This window comes from Drosophila miranda, chromosome 2 (assembly GCF_003369915.1).
Source record: "Drosophila miranda strain MSH22 chromosome 2, D.miranda_PacBio2.1, whole genome shotgun sequence".
In the NCBI taxonomy this organism is placed as follows: Eukaryota; Metazoa; Arthropoda; class Insecta; order Diptera; family Drosophilidae; genus Drosophila; species Drosophila miranda.
Genome location: NC_046675.1, coordinates 19794144 through 19808366, shown reverse-complemented (window position 1 = coordinate 19808366; position 14223 = coordinate 19794144). Strand labels below are relative to the sequence as shown.

Genomic DNA, 14223 nt, shown 5'->3' with positions numbered 1-14223 from the left:
TTAATTCTCTACACTTAATCACAGGGTTCTCTACGGTACCTTTATGCTCACTACCCGGGTTGTCTCTACTTACGCTATTCCTTGTATATTGGTTTCTACTCTCATCTTTTTCCAAATTGGACTTTTCTAAACCGTATTTGACTCTATAACCATCCTCTACCATATTCGTCACTTGATCTTGTCTGCTTAGCGCATCAACGTGCGCCATACTGGCCCCAGGTCTGTGCATAATAGAGTAATCATAGTTCTCAAACTCTAGGGATCACCGTGCTACCTTAGGACTGGTTAACGTCTGTACTAACGAATTACAATCCGTGATTATTTTGAAGGACCTATGCTCTAAAACGCCTCAATGCATAAATTATAGCCAATGTCTCTAGTTCGAAACTATGATAACGTGATTCTGTTTCTGTTGTTTTGCCGGAATAATAGGACACAGGGAGCATCTTCCCATCATCTTGTCTATGCATCAGTATTGCGCCATAACCGTATGAAGTAGCGTCTGTATGCAATTCCGTCTCTCTATTTGGGCTAAAAATGGCTAATACCGCAGGATTTTCCAACGCATTCTTAAGAGTTTCAAAAGTCTTCACCTGTTCTCTATTCATGGTAAACGGACCACCTTCTTTCAACAACTGCACCAAGGGCTTAGCTGTCGTCGCAAATGACAACATGAAACGTCGAAAATACGAAAAGAATCCCAAGCATGAGTGCAGTGCTTTTACATTTTGAGGGACTGGGTATTTTTTTTTTTTTGATTAACTTTATACCCCAGGAACTCGATGTTTCGATTGACAAACCTACATTTTTTTAGATTTATCTCTAAATTTTTCTCGCTAAACCGAATGCATAGTCTTTTTAATATATCCATGTGTTCTGCAACTGTTTTGGTCGCTACTAATATATCATCCATGTACACTACAATGCTTTTGTTCCTAATAAAGTCTTTCAAGAGCTCCAAAATAAATCTCTGAAAAATAGCGGATCCATTTTTTAACCCAAAAGGCATTCTCAAGTACTCATACTGTCCCTGCGGTGTCACAAACGATGTATACGGAACTGATTTTTCTTCTACGCCTATTTGATGATACCCACTTTTCAAATCTATAATCGAAAAACAGCGCTTGTTTTCTAAAAACTTAAGACAGTCCTCAATAAGGGGCAATGGGAAATTATCTTTCACAATTCGTTTGTTCAGGCCACGGTAATCGACACACATTCGAAGTTCTCCTGATTTTTTTTTTACTAGGACCAACGGGGAAGCATAAGAAGACTCACTATGACGGATTACTTTCTTTTCTAACAGATCATCTACTATTTCAGCTACTTTCTCTCTCTCATGGTAGGATAAAGGACGCGGAGTACAATGAAATGGTGTTGTTTCTGTTACACGAATCTGCATCTCATACTTTGGTTGTGCTTTAAAGTCAAATTCTTTGTGTAAATACTATGTCTTAATAATTTCCCTACACTTTTCTGCCAGATTGGGACCAAATTCGAAACCTACGTTAATATGTTCCTCTTCATCAATCTCTACCGACGCACAAAAGTTACTGAATTCGTCGCCTTGATACATATTTCGCTGGCCATTTTGTCATTCCTTGAGTTTTCTTGTGTCTGATTTTTAAATGGATTAGAACGTTTGATTAGCTCGCTTCTTTCTGATTGATTACCATCTAACTTATCATATAGTCTTATGTTAATATTATTTTTACGTTTGGTGAATAAAGACGCGCAGGTTAAACTAATAGCTTTTTGCTTTAATGAACTTAATGGTGTGTGTTGCGTCGCATTTATATTCTGTCCACCATGTTTTCGGCAGTAGACCAATTATGAGCCGCTGAAATTTCATTTATATACAACAGTCTGTATACAACATTTGATTTCCATGTCCAAAAGCTTTAACGACTCTGAATTTTAAATCGCCATTGAGTCGCAAAGGTTAATAGTTAATACAAATCGTTTTTTTTTTTATTATTCTTTTGAAACAAATCAATTTGATGCCATAAAATAATTAAACAATTTTTTTAATTTCAGAGACTGTTAAAAATGACCAAGCAGCTGCTTAACATAAATGAAGATCCAGAAGTCGGAACCTTTCTAGGAACAAGTTTTTCTGAAGAGTCAGATGCAGAAATAAAAGTTCTCCTTGAAAATAATTTACTTGACAGCCTTGACAATTGGCTTGAACGGTTGTTTGATGGTACAACACATAAGTATTATATAAATTATTGGCCAGATTTTCCTACTAAATGATTATAATATTAATATAATAAAAAAAAAATAAGTAATTAATTAATTTTTAATTTGGTGTGTACCTGGAACGAACCTCCAGAAAATATTTATTTTTAACTTATTTCTGAGTTTCCAATAAACTAAATAAATAACTACGCTTTGTAATTTGTAGGGCACGAAATGTATATGAAGCTTTTTAACTTATCAATGAATTCGGGCTAACAGTATTGAACAGTCAGAATGAAATTGAAGCTGCTATTATTTAGTAGTAGTGAAGTATGAATGGGCAATGTGTTTTTTGGTTGGCAGTTGTGGAGATAATGGTGTTTATCCCCGATCGGCCGACTAATTATTTCGATTAAATAAAACCCGGCGCAGATATAAATCGGCGGTATGTACTTTATTGCGAGACACCCAAATTGCAAGTGTAGCTTGCTTGCTCTTTACATTGCAGCTCCGATCGCTAAGCGCAGCTTCGCTCGGCAGACGTGGGTAGGAAGGCACGCTTAGAACGCTTAGCAGGACAAGTAACAGAATAAGCGGCTGAAGGCCAATAATTCCCTGCTATTTGTCAAGCAGCTAATCGGCGGGGCTCTCACAAGATAAACCAAGGGGACTGCCTGCTACGATGGTAAAACCTTTGATCCCTAGTTAGGGCCAGCAGCTAATCAACAAAACGTAAAAACATAATTTACAATTTTACGGCTGTACCTTAAAATTAATAATACCGTAAATATTTATTGAGGATATTATTGAAATAGGAATGAAGCACGAAAAAAATAAAACGACGATCGTGAACTTGCAGGACAGCGGGTTACATACAATTTTGGCAGTTTTGTTCAAATAGCTGCACCTGAGCATAGAATTTTTAAATATAAAATTTAATTAAACGACGCCCAATTAATGTACTTATACACGAAAAAAGAGAGCAAAAGAAATATTTTTTACGGACTTTTTAAATTTTAGAATAAATATACCGAATCAATTTTGAATTTGAAAGCTTAATATTTTCCAGACGGTAAGCTGAAACTACAAAGTGCCTGCCTAAGCCTACATTTATCAGCATTTAAGAATTGCAAAGTTCAATACAACCAGATATAAGATACTTAAGTTACGTGGAAAAAAATCAATACCTCTGAAATAACAATAAAAAAAACACCATAATTCACCAAAAAAACTTAAAGCTCCTTTTCTGTCAGAACATGTCGGTTTCGTCAGCATCATAAATAAAAGATTTATGTTGTTGTCTATTTTAACCGGCCTTCGAGAGACATGAATTTTGTTTTTGGCAAGTTTACATGGTCGTCTACTTTTTCGGAACAACAACTAACCGTCAACTTAAATCGAAGTCATGAAAGAGGCCCAAATTTGCATAAACGAACGAGGGGGAACGTTGTGAGTTGCTGCGGAGACCGCAACTCTACATTTATACCCGATACTTAGTCAGTATGGCTCTCCTTCGGCAGACGCCGCTAATATTAAATGCAAAGAGAGCGTGCGAGAGAGACACAAAATCAGTCTGAGCGTGATGTCGGGCGCTGCGTAGCCACTGCAAATTAATTTGTTCCTTTTGGCCATACAAATTATCCGATCTGATCCAGACTCCGCAACCGGATAGATATGGTCATTCTATATGATTGTGCGTATTTAGTTTTCTCGAATTTTCAATATTGTGGATGCAACAGATTTTCGTCCTTTGTGGGGGCGGAAGGGGGTGGGGCGAAATTTTGAGATATACGTTTTATAGTGAGATCTAAAAGGAGTGTGGATACCAAATTTGGTTCCTCTAGCCTTGATAGTCTCTGAGATTTTTGGATGCCCCAGATTTTCGTCCTTTGCGTGGGTGGAAGGGGGTGTGGCGAAATTTTGACACAAAACGGTCAAGGTCCGATATCACTGGAATGTGGATACCAAATTTGGTTGCTCTGGCTCTTATAGGTTCTGAGATCCTTGAACTCATATTTTGCAATTGGCAAAACCGACCATGAAACCTGTGTGTTAGAGAGAGACAGAGCGAGAAAGAATGAAATTGATTTCTAGATTCTGCCTATAATTATAATTATACGATCTGGTTCAGATTTGGCACGCTAGAAGATATGGGCATCCTCTACGATTCTGCGTTTTCTGTTTTCTCGTATCTTTGAATTTGTGGATGCCACAGATTTTTGCCTTTTGTGGGGGCGGAAGTAAGCGTGGCAAAGTTTTGAAATATACTTGTAGCAGTGACATATCACAGAAGTCCGGATATAAAACGTCGTTGATCTAGCTTTTATAGTCTTTGAGCACTAGGCGCTGAAAGGGACGGACAGACGGATAGACAGACGGACGGACAGACGGACAGACAGACAGGGCTCAATCGACTCGGCTATTGATGCTGATCAAGAATATATATACTTGCATCAGTGGTGTCGGATGACATCTTAGATGGATACGTGTCAGACGTGAGCGATCTGGCTAGGGATCTAAAGCACGTCGGGGTCGGGGAGGAGCTGGTCTCTTCGGAGAGCGACCATGACAAGACAATGGTGGAGGTGAACCTCAGGAATATCACTGATACTCCTGCAGATAAACCTCCACCATTGTAAGGCAGCATGCGCTGCTCTCTTGCTCCACCTAGCCAAGGGTGGAGCGGACATAGTCCTCATTCAGGAGCCCTGGATCCTCGGGTCTCTGTTCTGAGCACTCCTGACTAAAAGACATATACATCTAACACCGGAGGTAAAACCCGCACCTGAATTCTTGGAAAGAGATTTACACTTATTTTTCTCCCAAATTTCAGCAATGAAGACCAAACAGCAGTGGGCCTCGAAGGCCAGCAGCGCTCACTGAGGATCTGCTCTACGTACATTGGTCACGATCAACCCAATCCCCCTCCACAGGCGCTCAGGGCGCTAATCACAGACTGCGAGGCCAAGGACACCGGCCTAATCGTAGGGTGCGACGCCAATGCACACCACTGCCAGTGGGGAAGCACTGACACTAACGAAAGGGGTGAGTACCTTTTCAACTATTTACTGAACACCCAGATGGTCCTATGAAATAGGGGGAGTGATCCCACCTTCATTATTAAAAACCGCAAGGAGCTCCTGGACCTTATACTTGCCTCTCATGAGATACATGGGAACATCGTATCCTGGAGGGTCCTGGAAGAGCACTCCTTCTCGGACCACAGGAACGAGGAAACCGTATTCTCTTTTTCACTACCGAGACCATTTCCTGTAAAGTCTCAAGATTGATATGGCCATATCGATCGAAGAAGCGCTCAGCCGAGCTGTATAGACTCAGCAGAGCACAGTGCTCTGCAGTTACTCGAGCCATTACGGGACACTGACAGATCGGCACTAATGCCTCTAGACTGTCAATCCCTCATTACGACTTCTGCAGGAGTTGTCGCGACGAGGAAAAGGAGGAATCGGTCCCCCACTTTTTCTGCCACTGCCCGGCCCTTGAAAATTGTCGTCTCCGTATTCTCGGGGCCGCTTTCCTCACGGACATTTCGGACCTGTCCGAAGTCAAGCCAGGTATCTTGTCCAAATTCATCCAAGCCTCCGGATGGGACTGCCATGCCATGCAGCATCATAACGGACCTTTTTACAGGTCCAAGTGAGCTTGGGGGTGTTTCATCACTGGCCCAGGCTACCGCCTGAACCTAACCAAACCTCACCTACCTTATTACTGTGTAGCTATTAAAGTTTCTGATATGCAAGTTTTCATGCCGAGGTACTTGGAAAGAGTGGGCTTTTGATGTTGATGTTGATCCATTCAATAACTTCCATGGAATTTAATTTGTTGCAGTCAAAGTTCGTGTTGGTTCGGCATTTTTATATTTAACCTGCTCCTACATTCCTCCCAGGTCTGATGGTGAGCTTTACTTATACCACCTCTCAGCAATTAATACTGTCGTATCTGCATTAGGGTGCAATGATCGAAAGATTGTCGTGGGGGACTTTAACCTCCCATTTCTTTCTTGGCTGGCTTGCGATGACGCTAACCTGTTGTTTCCCAATTACCCCAATGACTTTATCAATGGGCTAACGGATATTTCCCTTGTCCAAATTAATGCTGTTAAAAACATTAGGAAGAGACTTCTTGACCTCGTGTTTGTTAACGATGCTTCTCTTGCTACGGTATCTAGAGCAAGCCCAATATCACTCCCTGAAGATCCTTACCATCCAACTTTGACAATATCCCTTGAGTGTACCCGACCTGGTGGTGCTGACAGTTCCATGGCTCCTTGCCACATAAAGTATTTTCGCAAAACAAACTTTATCGATTTGGATCAACATCTCTCGCGTATTGATTGGTCGTTTCTTTATTCATTACCGAACATAGATGCAACTGTTAGCTCGATTTATAGCTCTATTTACTTCGCCCTTAATACATTTGTTCCAGATATCACTGTACCCGTATGGTCCAAGCCTCCCTGGTTCTCCAAGTATTTGTCACACTTAAAAAACAATAAATCCAGGCTCTTTAAAAAGTACCAGAAGTCGGGCTCCACGTCGGCCTTAGCTCTATACTCCTCCTATCGCTCTCTGTTCCTTGCCGTTAATAGTCAGTGTTATAATCATTACCTTTGCAAAGTAGTAGTAACTTTCGTAGTGATCCTAAGAAATTCTATTCGTTCGTTAACTCTAAGCGTAAGTCAAACCCTTTTCCTCCGTCCCTTCATTACCAGAACAAAACAGAAGCTTCTGCTGTTGGTATTACAAATTTATTCGCTACCTTTTTCCAAACAACGTACTCGTCACATATTTACAACGCATCCACTCCGTATCCGTACCAGCTACCTCAAGCTAACAGCATTTTTCTGCCCTTTTTCGAGGAAAGCGTTGTTCTGGAAGGTTTGTCATCTATGGACATATCGTTTTCTGCGGGTCCAGATAAGGTACCAAGTTGCATCTTAAAACACTGTGCCCAGTCCCTTTGCAAACCCTTGACCTTTCTCTTCAACCTCTCCTTGGAACAGTCTTGTCTCCCAGTAATTTGGAATGAGTCCTACATCATTCCGCTTCACAAAAAAGGTTCAAGATCAAACATTGAAAACTATCGTGGTATCGCAAAGCTTTCCGCCATCCCGAAGCTTCTTGAGTTCCTGGTCACCCGGCAACTGCAACATCTTTGTTGCAGCTTGATATCTCCGTCGCAACACGGTTTTTTCAGACATCATTCAACATCGACTAACCTTCTTGAGTTTTCTAACCTAATCCACCGTGGTTTTCAATTGGTTTGCAGACGGATGTAGTTTTCACGGACTTCAGCACGGCATTCGATTCTGTGAACCATGCTCTGCTTATTCACAAGCTCTCTTTATTAGGGTTCCCAACGAATCTTCTAGATTGGATTTTGTCCAATCTCTCTAACCGTACGCAACGTGTATTGTTGTTGTCATCTGGGCCCGCTCCTGTTTATTTTATTTATGAATGACCTTCCTCAAGTTATAACACTCTCTACTACACTAATGTATGCTGATGATGTTCAAATCTGTCTGTCTTACTCTGATTGGTATTTGCACACACGCCTTCAACTGGATCTGAGTGAACTACTGTTGTGGTGTTCAACTAATCTTCTTTTTCTGAACCTTTGCAAATGCAAGCTTATGACATTTTACCGTCGCGCTCCACATTTTGTCTCATATGTTCTAGGAAATCATGTCCTTGAGCGAATTTCGAGTTCAAATGACCTCGGAGTCCTTTTTTATCATAAGATGTGTTTTAACAGCCATATAGCTGCAACTGTAAATAAAGCTAAGAGTGTTTTAGCGTTCATCAAGCGTTGGTCCAAGGAGTTTGACGACCGGTACGTTACGAAATCACTGTACATCTCGTTAGTACGTCCTATATTGGAGTGTTGTTCTTGTGTGTGGAGCCCGCAGTATAAAGAGCAGCAGGCTGTTATCAAATCCGTGCAAATGCAATTTTTAATTTTTGCCCTTCGTAACTTTAACTGGGACTCGGGTTGAATCGTGCCACCCTACCGGTCTAGGCTAAATCTAATTGACCTGCCATCGTTGCACCATCGCAGAATACGCAATGGCGTAATGTTCGTGCACAAGCTCCTTCTCGGGATTGTTGACTCCCAACCTCTCTTGGGTCAGATTGACTTGGTCGTCCCATCTAGACCTACCCGTACTTTTAGGCCAATCCGTTTACCCATATGTAGGTCAAATTATGCCGAACATGAACCTTTTAGGGCATTATGCCGTAATTATAACTCCCTCTGCCATACCCTATCTTCTGAAGTGTCTCTTAAACTAATTGCATGCAATATTTATAATCACTTAAATTTAGCTAACTTTTAACTTTTATTTTTTCCGCCTTTTGTAATTAAGTACCATTATTAACAGATAATTTGTTAATTTAATAAATAAAATAAAATAAAAAAGTCCTCATTGCGTTAGGAAACGGCTTCCTCGACTTATTAAACACAATTCATTTAATTGCGACTCCATCATCTGTGCCTCCTAATAGGCTAAAATTTGGTACATCTGCAGAATTGCGATATACCCTTATACTCCACGAGTACTAGGTATCAGTAACAGAAAATTGATTGGTTTGTTATGCTATGCGGTTGGTGTTTCTCATTATTACTTGCTCTTAGTCAAGAGTAACACCTAAGTGTGAATTCGGGGCGTAGTCAGAAAAATCGTTTACATAATTATCAGGGAAACTCTTAACATTTTGGGCAAGTCTAACATTATTATAATTTGGCTTTAGTTAGGAGCGAAACAGATAAGACTTAAAACGATTTATTGTATGTAGAGGAGTAAGAAATAGTGTACAAGTTTCTTTAGCTATAATGCTCCTGCTCTACGTTACGATGTACCTTAATAGTCTATGAAAACAATCAAAATAGTTTCATTATGGGCCGATATTGCTTATTTAGTATAGACAATATTTTGAGTAATAAAAGTGTATTACAATCGAAGTCCCAATTAAATCCTTTGAGCGAAGATAACATAGCTGCAACTGAGAATGCTGCAAAAATTACAGCGAAAAGTATGTATATCCTTATTATATTTATTTGTATACCCTTGCAGAGTGTAGATGTGGACAGAAGATTGTAACGCACAGAAGAAATCACCTCACTTCGTGATCCTCCACTTCATGTTTGGTGGGAGGAATATCTAATAAACTTATCATTTCTGAAGAATAACTGCTTGCCGATTTATTATGTATTTTCACATATCTAATGGATGAAATGTATGGATCCGAAGAGGGTGCCAACATGTTGAAATGATCCTGGTTTTGCTTAATTAGTGATATCTTTCACGTATTCATATTCATGTATTTTTTTGTAATCTTTGTTTCTCGTATCCTGGGCTTCCTCTGAAATCTCACCAATTGGTAGGCTCTGATATTTAATTAAAATTTGTGTCAGAATTGTATGAAGCATCCTTGTAAAAAAGACACGTAAAGGTATAAATAATAACCTGTATATTCACTCATACCCAACAACATAAGTGAAGTAGCGAGAAATGGAAAATTATTATAATATTGAGGGTTACTGAAATATATAAAAATATGTCAAAATATGATTTTGTATGGGACGTACGAGGTTTCGTACGAGGTTGTGACAGGTAAATCGGTATTGAAGCTCCGAAGCGCAGAATGCGCTTTTAGACTAAGGTAGCAAATAGTTCAAGGAACATATAAAAAAAATACTCGGGAAAATTTAAGGATATATTTTTTAAAAGTCCAGTCAAAGTGGAAAAACATCCTACATTTTAGATGGTTTCCAAAACAAGTTTTCCTAAAGATCTGCCTATGCAACAGGCCATATTTTTCTGAGAATTAATGCAACTAATAAAAGTTACCAATAAGAGATTCATAGTCCACTTTTATTCCACCTGAAAAATGCAGTATTTGAATCAAAATTAAAAACAATTTTGCACACTGAAACAATTTTCCCTTGGGGTGCTCATTATCCGATTATTTTCAAAATTTGATTTTTGAAAGATCTGGAAAATTCTCTATTAGATGCTTGTATTTATGTATATTATCCAAAGCACTAAAAAAAATCTTCGACTTTTCCCACCTCTTTTAGTCTAAATCGACTCTGTGCGGCGTTGCACCAGCATTGATTGGCCCAGCATTATAAAGATAACACTATGCAACATAACTTTTCCGCTGTGAACCAAAATTCTGATAGATTTAGGGCTTTAAAAATGTTTAATACATTTTTTTATAACGGATGATCTTTTCCTTTTGCAATTAAGATTTGTTTTGTTCTATAAAAAGCTTGTTACTTTTCATTTCGTCGAGGAAAATATTTTCGTTTTGAAAACGAAGAAATCTTGCGGGATGTGAAAATGGAAGCACCAATTTTTGCGATTTCAAAAGTAAATCGAAAACTTTTGTGAAAGTGAAAGCTTAAATTTAAAAATTGATAATATTTTGCGGTATGTTTTTTCAATATATATACATTAGTTTTGCGTCGTTTGTAAAATCGATGAATAAACGGCTAAGGTGCAGCCCTTTGACCAACCCATCTAATGTAGCATTTCATCGTTAAATTCCGTTCCTTAATGTCATTTTACCCTTAAAAACTTTTACAAAAAAAAAAATCAACATTTTAAAAAAGTATACCGCAAAAAATTATCAGTTTTGAATTTGAAATCTTAACATTTTCCAGGCGGCATGCTGAAGCGGTAACGATTTATATCTGCATTCATCTGCTTTTCAGAATTTTAAAGTTCAGTACAACCAGATGTAAGGTACTTAAGCTAAGTGAAAATAGACACTACCTCTGAAAAAACAGTAAAAAAATATAAGACTACAACATTTTTTTTTAAATAAACTAAAACTATAGAACATATTTATTAAACAATTTTTTAGCCTTTAACCTATGTATATGCTATTTTAGTTTTTAACTACATACATATGTATGTATGTAGGTATTTATGTATATACAATAGATACCTACATAAATATCTCAAAGAATACAATTTATACAAATTCACAGCGTATTGAAAAATGCATAATTAGAATTAAAATAAAGGTTTCAAAAATGTTTATTTTTGGTTCGATTTGTTCCCCTTTAGATAAGCTCCGTTGCGATAAAAATATTTGAACATTGAATATGTTAAATACATATATTTAAATATATATATTTTCTTATTTCCATTTAATTGCAGGAGTAAATGATCCCTTGAACTTGATTACCCCAATAAAAAGTAAAGAGGTTAAAGCCTATGAAAACTTGTTTGGTGATTGTGGAAAACTCAACTTTCCTTTTACTTGCGACTCCATGAACTTATCGTATTTTCAGTATATACCCCAAACTGTTGTGCCTCCTAATTGGCGTAACGTAATAACTGTGCAAGGTAAATTATTGGCTATCATCCTATCCTATTTACTTACTTTACGTTTATTAAATTATCAGGAAAACCATTTAAAAAAAAATGTGTTGACAGAAAACCACGGCAAGCATATAGTGCAAAACAGTTAGACCGACTTGAGTTCGAGTTTAAGCTTGATAAATACCTAAGCGTTAGCAAACGTATAGAGCTGTCTCAAAAATTATCGTTAACGGAGGTTCAAATAAAAACATGGTTTCAAAATCGTAGAACAAAATGGAAGAAGCAGCTAACATCATGCCTAAAAACTTCACAAAGTCCAGGTTCATGCAATATTATCATTAATATCCCCAAAGATAGTACACTAGTACCTCATTCATCTTACGAACAAGCTAGTCGTATATATACTGCACATAAATTTTGTCTTATTCCAACTGAAATAAACTCCTACGGCAATGAAAAGAAATAAAATAATACACAAAATATGTCTACTTATCAGACAAGAATTTCTTACCAATCGATCGACAAAGGAGTGAAAAAGTGAGAGTGAGCGACCGCGTCGCAAGCAAATTGTACACGGGAAATGGTTTTCTTCGTTCTGGCTATAATATAATCTGGTGGATTTGCTCATTCTCTACGATTCCGCGTTTTTAGTTTTCCATTTTTTTCAAAATTCTGTATGCCACAGATTTTTTCTTAGTGGGGGTGATAGCATTTTGGAAGTAAACTTGATTCAGTGTGGTATCACAGGAGTCTGCATTGGTTGGCCACAAACTAGACAGACGGATAGACAGACATAGCTCAGACAGGTCAGTCGGAAATGCTTCCTTTTGGCTGTTAGATACATGTACAACATGTACCAACTGGCTGACTGTAGGCGCAGCGTTTGGGTACGGGGAACAGCAGCAAAAACACAACAATATCAACGGCAGATCAGAGAAGCACAGAACCAGCAGCAGAAGGAGAGCAACGGCAGAGAAGGAGCAACAGGAAAGGAGAAACTCGTTTGCAAAAGAGAAGTCTCAGAGTCAACAGCAAAAGCAGCCAGCAACATAACGTATCAGGAGAGATCAATCCATAGATTAATCCCTAGTAGTTAGTATGATTATTCCTACAATTGTCCCGTTAGCCGCAATGTAATATATTATCAATAAAGGTTTAATTAAACAATATCTGACATATCACAGCAGAACTGGGATTTAGATCGGATTCGGATCGGAACTTTTTTTTTGCAACTGAAGGGCTTTTCTAAGCTATGGCGTATAGGTTAAGCTATGGCGTATATAAATAAAAAATACAGATATAATAGGGATAAAAAAACAAACAAAATGCACCAACCAATCAAAACTCCATACAAACTCTTTATATTTTTCATCGCGGACTTTCTTTGCACCTCATCCACGTTATATGCTAACGCAACGGCATTAGCCAAAACTCGGTAATAGAATGTTTTGTATTGCATCACTATTAAAATATGTAAATCTCTATTTGTGCTGTTTATATCCGTATCGGCGCCGTAATGAGGTCCCCCCCAGACCGATGGCCTAGACTCTCTCTCCAAAACGAAACCCTACTACAAACACCTGGACCGAAATTCCTCAACATCTATCCCCCTTTCTCATCAAAAAACAAGTTGACTTCATCTGTGGAGGTGAATTCGAAATGTGCAAGAAAATAAGAAATAGAACAATTTTGATAAAGACGAAAAGAAACATACATACAAGCGAAAAAACGTAAACACCTAAAATCTCTTGCAATCGATATCAACGTCAACGTCACTGTTTTTTCGCTGACTATAATTGTTCAATAATTTCAAAATTTAATGATTTTGGAAACGTTATAATTTTTTTTTTTGGGTAAGAGCCTTTTACAATAGTATTAAAGAGTGATACACTTGGATGAGCCGATCTCGAGCCAAAGTAATAGAATCGGGACAAAAAAGGTTTGTTCTCAAGCGGAAACTCACTAGAGAAGGCGCAGCAGCTGACGGCATAGCGACGGCAGAGGAAAGAAAAGTTGGGTAAAGAATCACAATCCACAATACATAACTCTCTTAACTACTCAAAGGGCGTAGTATGCTAAATATATTTAAGAGGTATAGAAGAAGACGAAATCAAATTAGAACTTGCACATCAACAGATCTCCTTCTTCTAGATTGGATTTTGTCCTATATCTCTAACCGTACTCAACGTGTTTTGTTTTCTACTGTGTTGTCAAATACTGTTAATGTTACTTCAGGTGTGCCACAGGGAAGTCATCTCGGCCCGCTTCTGTTTATTTTATTTGTGAATGACCTTCCTTAAGTCATAACATACTCTATTTTGAATTTTTGCCCTTTGTAACCTAAACTGGGACTCGTGTAGAATCATTCCACCCTACCGGTCACTTTTATCCGGCCAAAAAAAGGACATAGGTGTTTGGGATGTACCCGAAGAAGTGGTCCGATTGTGATGAAAAATAAATATTAGCCAATGCGCAGACCTAACTGATAAGCACACAAAATTTCACAAAAAACGGTCTAGCCGGAGGAGTTCAGCAACACAATTTGTGACACGAGAATTTTATATATTAGACGTATTCTCTGAATCCTTTAAAAGTAAAAAAAAACTTTAGACCTGTGCTAAAGCTAAATTCAATATAGTATGTATACACATATGTGTCACCCTTTGACATAATAAAAAGCAGTTAAG

The 14223-nt window shown here is 38.2% G+C and overlaps 2 protein-coding genes across 4 annotated transcripts in view; both read left to right on the top strand.

Moving 5' to 3' along the window:
• Positions 1 to 2390, top strand: part of LOC108154151 (dnaJ homolog subfamily C member 16) — a 31392-nt gene extending 29002 nt beyond the window's left edge. For all 3 annotated transcript variants that reach the window (XM_017284306.2, XM_017284305.2, XM_017284304.2), the window contains one exon: positions 2038 to 2390. In XM_017284306.2, coding sequence (XP_017139795.1) covers positions 2038 to 2256 — 219 coding nt within the window. In that variant the 3' untranslated portion in view covers positions 2257 to 2390. The remainder of the gene's footprint in view (positions 1 to 2037) is intronic.
• Positions 2391 to 9630: 7240 nt separating this feature from the next.
• Positions 9631 to 12024, top strand: LOC108154162 (homeobox protein abdominal-A homolog). The gene is made up of 3 exons (XM_017284322.2): positions 9631 to 9814; positions 11372 to 11560; positions 11620 to 12024. The coding sequence occupies exons 1-3, from the start codon at positions 9769 to 9771 to the stop codon at positions 12000 to 12002; spliced, it is 618 nt and encodes a 205-aa protein (XP_017139811.1). The 5' UTR covers positions 9631 to 9768; the 3' UTR covers positions 12003 to 12024.
• Positions 12025 to 14223: the final 2199 nt, after the last annotated feature.

What these genes read in the sequence shown, in the direction of transcription:
- LOC108154162 (XM_017284322.2), top strand. Translation starts at nt 9,769, where the DNA reads ATGATTTTGTATGGGACGTACGAGGTTTCGTACGAGGTTGTGACAG. An exon ending in TTCGTACGAGGTTGTGACAG is followed by an intron (nt 9,815 to 11,371) that starts GTAAATCGGTAT and finishes ATTTAATTGCAG; the next exon opens with GAGTAAATGATCCCTTGAAC. An exon ending in TAACGTAATAACTGTGCAAG is followed by an intron (nt 11,561 to 11,619) that starts GTAAATTATTGG and finishes TTAAATTATCAG; the next exon opens with GAAAACCATTTAAAAAAAAA.